The sequence below is a fragment of the Phaethon lepturus genome, unplaced genomic scaffold, assembly GCF_000687285.1.
Source record: "Phaethon lepturus isolate BGI_N335 unplaced genomic scaffold, ASM68728v1 scaffold10305, whole genome shotgun sequence".
Lineage (NCBI taxonomy): Eukaryota > Metazoa > Chordata > Aves > Phaethontiformes > Phaethontidae > Phaethon > Phaethon lepturus.
This window is the reverse complement of record NW_010539865.1, coordinates 19,492-31,115: the sequence shown is the minus strand read 5'-3', so window position 1 is coordinate 31,115 and position 11,624 is coordinate 19,492. Positions and strand designations below refer to the sequence as shown.

Genomic DNA, 11,624 nt, shown 5'->3' with positions numbered 1-11,624 from the left:
TTATATTTAAAATGCAATCCCTCCACCTCCTCTCCAATGATGTCACTACATAATAAAATGCACTGAATGTCTTCGTTTATGTAGGAAGAATAGCTGGATAGCCAAGGTTACTAAATGAAAAAGACTGATCACATTTCCATTTATAGAAGATAGCATTTCTTTTGATTTTACTGATACTTGTTCATAGGTGAAGTATGCTAAAAACATCTCCCACATCAATGACTGCCTAAGACCTTACTTGGTTTTTTGAATCCAGATGCAATAGTCGGTAATAAAGAGGTCATTAAGGATGTAGGCAGGGTCGTTCTCCATAAAAATCTTGTGAATGTCCAGCAGACACTTCAAAACAGCAGCTTTTCCTGAAAATAGATTTTTATTTTTGTAATTCACTCAAAATCATAATAGATAATCTTTACCATCTTCTCACTTTTGAGGCTTTAATAACCATGCTATCTACAACCACCTTGTAACTTTAAGTTGATTCACAGTCTCAGAATGGCAGTAATACGACTATGCCCTTCAGTATCCACATCTATGTGGATGCGGAGCCCCTGAATTCAGTAGGAATCTCTCTGCAAGACTAAAGCCTCAAGGCATAGTCATGCGTGTAATTCTCTACAGCTGAAGGAGTGCCCTCCCCCAGCTTTTCGACTTCTCCGAGCTGTGCTGACCCGCACTTCAGCACAGTCATACAATGAACCATATTTAAAAAAACCCAAACAACAAAAGGGGTCAAGCTGAAAAGTAACTCACAAATAACAAAAAGTTACTCCCCATCATTTATCTGAAGAAAGAGAAAACCTATTTCCCTGTATGCCTACACAAATACCTGTGTGGGAAAACAATAAGGTTGGGAACACGCAGCCCACAGCAGGGTCAAGCACGCAGAAGCCACAGCAATTGTGTAAGCCAATGTAAGCGATACCGTCGCCTAAGATCTATCCAGTGCCTTAAATCAAGCAGAACTTTTCCTACTTCTGTAAGTTACAGAATAATTTGGCAAATTGAACCCTCAGAAAGAAAAACTCACTTCAGGCTCAAGAAGGTGCCATTTGACATAGAGTTGATAAATGCGGTGAAAGATTAAAACCTAGAATGTTTTCTCATTCCACAACCAGAAATCTTTCTGTAGTCAGTTTAATTTTCTTCATATGCAACCCTTGTTTATGAAGAAGAGACTTGATTAACGTAACCTCCTCCCTTAGTTTTCTGATGAAAGCTGCTAAAGGGTTAAGTGCTAGAACACACAAAAAAAATATTTTCACTGTTTAATTTAAAAAAAAATTTTTTTTTTTTTCAAATGAAAACAGACACTACTGCAAATGGAATCTAATAACCCTCTCCCAAGAGGCTGGCTCGTCCTAGGCTATGAAATCTGAACATGGATGAAATTACATTTTAGAGATTTAAAAACAAAACCAAAAAACCACAGAACTCCCCCTGCTGTTCAAGCACAAAATTTGTTTGTTTGTTTTTAAGTAATTCTGTGCTGAAGAAAATATAGACAAAGAAAGAAAGTCAAAGGATGTGAAAGATGGCAGTAAGGAGAAAGAACCTGGAGAGTAAAAAGCCATGGCCAACAGAACTGAAAAAACCCACTGGCTTGGAAGAGGGCAACTGAAGAAAAGTCAGGAAAGAATGCAAAATAAAACACAAAATCCCAAATATAACCGACGAACTTTTAGATTACATCACCATTAATGCTTGACAAGCCAAACTTGTCAATCTTAGCTATTTTGACTAAAAAGAAGTGTGCTCTTTTAAAAAGAAATGATATGTGGAATTAAAATTTTGCTAATTTTTTTGGTTCTAGCTGTCAAGCTGCCAGCCAGAACCATTTACAACATCCACAACTGTTACTCATCTGCCAAGTAACAATGTAAATTAGTGACTATAACATTCATTTCCAATGAAAAGTTGTCTTTCTTCATAAATTAAAGTTTTATAGTACCTTAATGGGCCTCTGTCAGAGGGGTTGCAAATCTCCCAGCCTTAATAATATAGCGAACCCTATACAGAGAACATAGCAAACTACCAAACTTCTGATTTCAGAATGTAGGTCTTAATACATGCAGCTTATAAACAAGAAGTCCTTTATACAAAATTCCATTTAACTCCTTATTGCAAGAATAAAAAAATAAGAGCTGCAGAGCAAACACTATGTAAGCCTTACTGTAGGCTATTCCATGACATACAGATGATTCTTGGCCTATTCCTCTGAAATTCCACACGACAGGTTCTGTCTTTGGCTATCTACTTCAGTCTTCAGTAGACATCTGGTCTTAACTTTCAGGCTGTGGTTATATATTCAGTACTATTATTACTTACACTGGCTTAAGTACTCTTTGTTGCACTCCTTTGCTTCCCTCTTTTCCACAGCTCTTTGTGATCTGCCAGTGCAAGTATTCGTGAAACCATACAGTGAGCTGGGTCGGGGAACTGAAGCCAAAAGACAAACAGGCTCAGGGCTTTTTTGGCAGTTATGTCAGTCCAACTCACTCAGAGGATGTCTATCAAAGCAAACCTAAAATGTGCTAGTTTTAAAAGTCTTACTTCTTTTGTAGCCCTAGGATTATAATTTTTTTTTAAATTCACTGTATGCTGGAGTTAAGAAAGCCATGGAATAGAAGATGAAGACATGCCAAGGATAAACAATTTAATTTTCTTCACATAGCTTAAGGAGGCAAGCACTTTTAAGTTCAAAGGTGAAGAAGAAAAATCATTTGTTTGGAAAAACAGCAATAAATGTTTAAGAGCAGGCACAAGAAACTTTTATAATAAACTCAGGAAAATATTAAGTCAGTTTTTGCATATCTTGTGTAAAGTTACAGTTCTGCGTTATTCTGATGAATAAATACACCACTTTTTATGTACAGATACTGTTTCCTGATTATTCAAAAAGCCAACTAGTTATATTTAAAAGTACAAATAAAAAGATTCCAACTTCTGTAATAGAATCAAAAGTATTTGATCTTCTAAGCTATTAAAATATAAGATGTAGAACTTAAGACAGACTCTAATACCCTCGATTTTTTGGCATTAAGATCTGTGTTAGAGGTAAAGGAGGGTAATAACCAACTTGAAATTGGGACATATTGCAAGATGGGATAGCAAATCTACATACTAACCCATTGTTTTTCTGAGACAAAGGTGGTTTTCTTTTCTTGTCATTAAAAAAAAAAAAAATCACTACACTGCTGTTGGGGAGAGGATGAGTTGCAACTTCAGAGGAAAAGCAGTAGAGAGGCTGACCAGACAAGGCAAAAATCATAAAAGTCAGAACATATGTCCACAGATCACAAGATTCTTCTGGAGTTCATTGCTATGACAGCCCAGAACTTTAATCCTACAGTTTCAGAATTCTAGTCCTTTTTCCAGATAACTTCAAAAAAGGATACAATTTGACCCCAGCTCTGTATCTGCCACTTGATATAACCACCTACTGATTTTACACCATGATGAAATTCTACCAGCTTTCATACTTAGCATTTGGAAGCAAAGGACATTAACAGTCCCATCATTCTATTTTACATTATTTTTCCTGCATGCTTCTGTATGGTTTTCCACATTTTCAAGAAGGAGGGGCATTCATCTAAAAAGGTAAACTGAACTTTACTGTCTCATTAAAAAGACAGAAGAACAGCACTCTTAGAAACAAGAAAAGAACTCTTATGGACTTCAAAATGAAAACGTCCTGCTAATAACTTAACCCAGCTAGGCAACAGTGCTACCTATTTTTAATGGATAATTATATAATCCTAAATCTATTAGTGTTAACTTCTGAACGGGAAGAAGCAAAGCGTATTTTATTCACAGAAAAGAGCACAAATTAGTTCTCTCTTCATTATTAGCTCATAGACAGTAACTTCCAAATCAGTATTACACAGTGGTAACACAGTGTCAGTAAATACTGACAGAACCAGCCCACACCACTTACTTATTACTGGAAAGAAAAAGGGCTCCATATGTTTACATTAAGAACACACCTAATAAATTTTTGTTAGTCAACTGTCAAATGCAGTATATACATTTTGTTGGAAATAACATTGTCGCTGGATGTACCACTGCATTTAATTCCCTTTTCTAATCCTATCCAAAGAACAGCTAAATATAGTAGATAACTACGCTGAATTTTGAACAGTTTTGCTGAAGTATTTTAAGTATTATAGATCACTAAAACAGCATATTAAAAAAAAAATCTGCTGAAGACCTCAACATTAATCAGCTTAATGCATTTGTCTTGCAATTAAAACTTTGCCAGGAAGTCTTAATTCAAAATAAAGTGTTTCAACCACACGCAAGGATCCTTAATAGCTTAAAAATGCAGTATCCTGTATTCACATCCTGGAAGTGATCCACCAACACAGGACTAATATTTTTAAAGTCAAGTCACACAACTTGAAGCCTAGCAATTCAGTCCCATCCAAATTCTTTACTATATTTAAATAAATGAATTTACTGTGTTAATTATTATTGAAAAATTGTATTACACTATGTCCCCATTTCTGTGACCAGCATCCTAAAAGAAACCTCAAGTCAGGATGAGGTCAAATCAAACCAATTCTTCCTTGAAGTTAAACACCAGTCCTCTTGGATCCACATGAAAAGGATTAGTTTTGTGGTACTATTTAGTTGAATTGATTATCTGTTACTTGACAGTCATTTTTACCTGCGTTCACCACACACAGATTGCAATACAGTGTCAAACCAGCAAGGCGTCATTTCCAGTAAACAGAGAGGGTAGTATTTAATGCTGTCTGTAACTACTAGGCTTTTGCACATTGCATAGCTTGTAAGTATGCTGCAAACCCAGAAATTCCCCAAAAGCATGGCTCAATTTCCCCTGAAGTTTGAAGGAGGAAACATTTTGACTGAACAAATGCGCCTTGGCAGTACAAGCATTATCTGTAACTCCCATTTCTTTTAAGAATACTTTGACACACTTTTTTTTTTTTTCCCCCTGCTTCTGATTATAGACAGGTAATACATCCATCTTGTCTTTCCCGGTTCTTCGGTAGTTGGCTATTTAAAAAACTTGGCGCTTTTCACACTTTATATGCACCATAGTAGTAAATACTAATTCAATACACAAATCCCAGAACTTTCAGAAGTTAACATTAATCACCATTACTTTTATCACTACACTGCTAACTTGCTAATGTCGCTCCCAATAGATTTATGTCCACATGACAGAAGTAATATATTTGTGTCTGCTTCCAAGGCAACACCTGGAGGTTATCACAGCTCATACTCAAGATAGTGTCCTCTTCTCCACTATTAACAACTCCAGTGGAAATGGGCACATGTTCTCTTTTCTTGAGGCTGGCACGTGCCTTTTGCAGCATCTTGAGGGTCCGTGGCCAGTGCAGCGGAGGTACCAGTCGCCCCATCCTGCAGTCTCCCAGGCAACCAGCACAGCACAGACACGTGCAGAATGAAGCCAAGACCTGCTGCATTTCCTAACTTCTTCCAGTGCTCCTAAACCATTCTAACCGACAATTAAATAAAGTCAAATTTCTGTTAAAGCTATGAAAGTAATCTTTACACAGATCACCGACGCCAGAAAAACTAAGGCTAGCCTAACTCCCGTGCCAGTAGAGAATGAGTTAGCATACCCAAACTACTCCTCCTGAGGACACGGGGACTTTGCTGTTGGAGCAAGACTGTCACGGGCAACACAGGGAGACCGTGACCATCAGCACCACTGGGGCCACTGCGTTTTCAAAGCAGAGGGTAAGGTGGCAACAGCAGCCATGTGTCCAACGTAGGAGGATGGAGTAGGAAACCAGACACAGCGTTATTGTAGATGCCACCTCCCTTATCAAACTACTGAAAATATTTTGTTGGAACATTGAATGTTTGCTCCAATACCGTTTTCCATCATAATATTAAAAGAAAAGCTAATAGCTTACCTCTGATGTACTACCCTCTTTAAAAAAAAAAATCTAAAAGGCTGGCAGCACTCTGATTCCAGTTTTGTTATCAGAATTTTATTTTTTCACACTTATGAAGAGCAGCATAAGCACGTGGAGATAAGAAAAGAGGACATCATAGACCTTCCTCTTAAAACTTCACTACTTGATTGTTATAATGTAAATGGCTTTTTGAATCATCAATAGTTTTTGCCAGTAGTAGAGATTAATATTGCCATATGTGGGCAGTTTTTAATCCTGTAACTCACAAGCACTGAAAATAAATCAAAGTGCTGCTTTTCTCAGTGATTCGACTATCAAAAAAAAAATCTAACACTGCTTTTTTTGAAAGTACTAACTCCAAATAAATAGAAAATTTGTAAGTAACTTTAATAACCCAAGATATAAATAGGGTTGTGTACAAGTGCACAACTGAAGCTGGAATAACCATAGTTTTGAAAATTTGTACTGTGACAGGAAGGCTGTCCAAGATAACAGGGTATATATAAGAAGAATGTCACTGCTGAAAGAGTAATTTACAGTCATTAAGATGATGATAGCTCCACTCCTGAATGTGAAACAAACAAAGCTACAAATATATAGTGTGTAGTCAGTTTTTTATTCTTCAGTGTTAAATGATTATTTTTTTAATTTTTATTTATTTATTTTTCAATAGAACAGTTTTCATGGTGTTCACTGCTTGGTTTTTTATGAACAGCCCTACCTGGCTATTATTTATAACTGTCTTATTTTACCAACAACGAGAGAACCAAGATAACATGCAATTCAGAGATTTTGGCCTCTGCTCCTAACACAGAAAAATTATATAGGAAGTACTAAAAGAACAATGATGCAAAACAAGTTTTGATGCAGATACAAATTCAGGATTTCTGTTCTTCCCAGACGACCATTGGACTTACCACAGTGTCATCTCAATCATTTTCCCTTAATCCTACGTAGAACTGTAACACTGAATACGAACCACAAAACTACCCCTTGCCCTCCGATGTGTGATTCTGTACGGCAATACTAAACTGGCACCCACAACGGAACAGTTTAGGAATTAAAGATGGCTAGATGTCAAATACAGTTATTTTCAAAAATATATATAAAAAAATTAATGGACAGGCTCAATTAAAAACAAGACAAAACAAACAAAACCCGCAAAAACAACAGACCTAATCTAGAAAAAGAAACTGGCAAGGAGAGCTGGAATTCAACATTAGAGTAAGTTTTTTTTCCGTCAAAATCCCAATGTCACTGACAAGGGTTAAATTAAAACGATAGTTCTTCCAAACAGTCAATCATGCAGGGAAGCTGCCTAGATTTGCAACTACAAAACCACAATGAGCAGAACTTAATCAAACAGAGCAGTTGGAACAATTGAAGAGGAGGATGCTTTAAAAACTTCCCTTAGACAGAGACAAATCATGGAGGTTATCAGAAATCCGTCCAATCTTTTTTAACAGGACTTCAGTCAGGTAATTAAAGAACACAAAGAACAACAGAAAACAACAGGACTCCTGCTACACTTGTAAGATTGTACATGATCCTGCTTTGAAATAAAAACTTATGACACCTTTAGAGTAGGATCTAACCCAATTATAGTATCTAACCTACCATAACAAAAGCTTCATTAATATGGTCTTTTCCAACAGAAAAATCTCTCTATAGACAGACAAATACAGTATAGAGAAAAATACTTGAAAAATCAACACCATGTGAACAATTACAACAAACTAGAATTTTCTCTGAAGACCTTTTCCCTAAAGCTTTACAAATCATGGTTGGACTATCCTGATTGATGAAGATACAAGATCTGATAAAAGATTTTTCTAAGGATGAGACGGTCGTAACATTTCTTCTGTGTGGATTTTCTGGTGTGAATAATACAGCTGAATTTACACCACAACTGCATGTATCATCCACTGGCTAATGAATGAGTTGCTTCAGGGGCTTTTTCCTGGTAAGGACACTAATTTTGTTCTCTTCTCTCCCCAGCCCCATTTTCACAAAACCACAAGATGCCCAGAAGTGTCGATATCTATTAAGTTTGGGTGAAATTGGCCAAAAGATTCAAAAATCATTAAAAAACCAGATACAAACGATGTGGTTATATAGCCATCACTTCCAGTCCCTAAAAAACTTACCTAGTTGCAGTATCATGACTGTATCATTGAAGGCACGTGTCACTAATCCAAAATGTCTGTGTAGGGGATAGCACAGCACCCTTCTTCCAAAAGATACCAGGACGTCATGAATGCTAGTGAAACTCTGTGTGTATCAGTGAAAAAAATCTAAATTAGTCTGTGTGCTTTTCAATACAAAGGATTAGTTTTTTGTTTGTTTGTTTTCCCTTAAGGAAAAAACTCATAGCAGCATAGAAAAAAAAGCACATTTTTTTATATAGTATGCATCTAAAAAAAAAAATCTGTATTTTAATAGATATGGAAATCAATAGGATAAACAGAAACAAGACGCTGCACATTTAGTTTGCATGGCAGGATAACAGAAGTTCTATACGTTTTAGCGGTTTTGAATTAAAAAAAGAACGTAGAGAGCATTAGAATAAAACATCTAACTCAAGACTTTGCCATTCTTTAGATTAAAGCAATAAATTACATCTGTCCCACATTATTATAATATATTAAGGGGAAGCTATAAAAAGCTTTTTAAGAATAAAGAAAAATTAAAACCACATGATATTAACAAAATACATGTGTACATGTAAGTTCTTTAAAAATGATACATGACTCTGCCTTTCACGAAAGTTATAGATATTCAAGACAGGGACAAATGTATCTGCCAAGGGAAAGCAGTTCATTGTCCTCCTTTACCAGTGAGGAAGACCTCTAATTTACTCAGGCCAGAGGCATTAATGAGTTAAAAACTTTAAGAGAGTGATTTCTTTTCCAGTTTTCACTTTTCATGGCAAAATATTCCATTTATGAATTCAAATAAAAATACCTATTTCACCTTGAACTCGCAATTTATTAAAATTAATGAAAACGCTTTGCTGACAGACAGCACTTTTTCGCATTATACGACTACCTCAACCCATTTTTCATTTTAATGGATAGCCAGTAAGCATTTAAATAATTTATGTTTTGTTATTTAATATTTAGAGTCTAAGGTGTGCACATGTCATGCACAGCAAAATGGCAGTCAGTTCAAACAAATCATAGCTGAGGCAATTTTATTTACAGATTGATGAAAATACCCACCTCTACATGGTTTGTATAACAGATACAGTTATTAACAGCTTGGTGCCAGGAGACTGAATTTTCTGGGTGTGAAATATACTGTTGGCACAGGCTGCGCCAAGAACTGCTATATTATAGGATAAGCACGTGCGGAAAACTCCTTCACTACGTTAGGCTATGGATTGAAAATTTTGAGAGTTAAGGCAATCACTGCATTTTAACTGCACTCTTTTGTGACTTGCTACCACAGAACATTCGATTGGAAACGAATTAAAACTTACAGATCTATAAAACCAGTTGTCACAGAACAAGTTATTACTGAATACAACATTCACCACTACTAGAAACATTTTAAAGACTGAACCCAAAAATCCTCTCAGAAATTTCATTTTTGATCCTGCAAACCGAGACTTAGCTCAGCAGTTTCAGGAATGATGATGGGACAGTCCTTTCTAGCTTGTTGCCATCGTAAGAAATAATGGATTACAGGCCAGGTTAAGTCCCTTCCACTTTCAGCTCTGTAACAACTTAAATACACAGGCCTATGTGCTTTCAGTAAACAACTGAAAGTGCAAAGAACAGAATTCAGTTTGTTTCCTCTAGTCTATGTTGGTTTCAAAAGGCTAGCAGCAACAAAACGAATAGGGATGCGGCAATAATACTGAAGAGAAGGGAAAGCAACACATGTCCACTGACTGATTCTGCAGGAAACCCGAAATAAAAGTATTCAGCATTTGCCTGAAAGATCACACAATCATTAAAGTCTTAATGAGACACAGTTTTACAACTAAAGAACTGAGATCTTTATGCTACAAGAATATGGAATTCAGCTTCTCCATGATAGGTTAAAAAAAAAAAAACACCAAACATTTTGATTGAGTTCTAAGAGCTTTTCCTATCATTGGGTTTGTATTTACTTCTGAGCTTCCCAGTTCCACTTTCCAACATACCCTGAAGCCACAGAGCAGAATGAAGAAGCCAGAAGCCACCTGATTTGCAGCCAACAAAAGGAGGAAGCTAGAAGTGCCAAACGATGAACTAGAAAGGCTGAAGAAAAGCTCAGCGGTCAAAACCCCCAGAAGTGAACAATAAGCTGCTTTATTAAGGCCTGACATCTTCAAAAGTTAATAAAATATATATCTGAGGTAGGACTTAGAAGAACAGTAAGAAATTACATTCCCTGCTTTTTATGCCCTTTATATTTTAACAGCTTTAGCCAGTTAAATGGAAAGATACGTAGGAGTTCTGATCAAGGAGCTAGAAGGCTATTTTTTCTTGCCCTAAGCATGGAGTTGTACATACACACTGTGGAAATATGTGAAGAATAATTACAGTTACTGCTTAAATAAAGGTTGGGACTTGTGAATCAAGCCCAGGATCTAGGGACAGTGTGCAGATGAGCAGCTTTTTCATCGTGCCTATCCTTAGGTTTTCCAGAATGGACCAGAAGGCCCAGCACCCAGATAGACGAGAGGTCATTACTCCAGCCTCTTGAGGCTACTAGCAGCTGGGAGCCCAGAAGTCACAATCAGTTTCTCTCAATATTGATAAACAGATGACATACACTTAATTAATCTTCAATACTGGAAGAGTAAGCTTGCCACAAAAGCAACATACAATACCAAAACCAAATAATACAGCAAAATCATAATGCAAAACTTAAGTTTTAACTTACCTCCAGCCAGCACAATGTTGCACTCAGTTTCCTGACATTCCAAGATGATTCAACCTGATTTTAAGAGACCGTAAAACAAGCATTATCTAATTCAACATTCAAGACTGCTGGCAAACTATTTAAGATAACATTCTGGCAGCAATATAAGAACCTTAGTGAATACGAAGCAGTAATTATATTACGTGCATTGAAATGGCCACAGGACAGCATTAAAAACTGTATTGCAATGCAGATGTTAAATAACTGAATTGGTTTCCTTATTGGGAATATCTAGCCCATGCACAAAGCCTTTAAAATACAACAGCAATCACAGAAAAATGGTATTTTAGTGGCATTCTGGCCCTTTTCACCAAGCAACAGAAACTTGAATTAACAAAGCTCAAGCTAAAAAGCCTTGTTTTGTGAAAACAGCTCAAGAGTTCTGGCTTTCAGAGAGGGTCCTAAAGCCAGCAGTACATGTAAAAAGTCATTATTCCTAAAATGTGACAGATTCATAGTATTTGTGCGGTAGTGTGGTCTAGTGGGATGATTAGGGCAAAAAGCCAGGAAGCCTTGATCTATAATCCTGGCTCTTGTAAAGATTTGTGTGGCCTGAATATCTTCATTTTCCTATTAAAAAGAGCGGTGGAAAGCGGGGGAGGGTGAGGGTGGAACGGAACACAGTGTGTTTTCCACATATACAATATGACTATTGCAAAAATCAATAAAGATTTGTACAATTGTTTTCCTCGCATATTTGCAAGTTTGTGCAACACTAACACACAATACAACAACCACCTTAGATTATTCCGTTGAATAAGCAGGTCTGGACATTTCTGCCTGCCATTCTAAAAT

The 11,624-nt window shown here is 36.5% G+C and overlaps 1 protein-coding gene across 1 annotated transcript in view; it reads right to left on the bottom strand.

Moving 5' to 3' along the window:
• Positions 1-234: 234 nt before the first annotated feature.
• The window catches only part of SHQ1 (SHQ1, H/ACA ribonucleoprotein assembly factor), a 28,848-nt gene continuing 17,458 nt past the window's right edge, over positions 235-11,624 (bottom strand). The window contains exons 8-10 of the mRNA XM_010287255.1: positions 10,791-10,844; positions 8,063-8,186; positions 235-359 (exon numbers count right to left, since the gene is read on the bottom strand). Coding sequence (XP_010285557.1) covers positions 235-359; positions 8,063-8,186; positions 10,791-10,844 — 303 coding nt within the window. The remainder of the gene's footprint in view (positions 360-8,062; positions 8,187-10,790; positions 10,845-11,624) is intronic.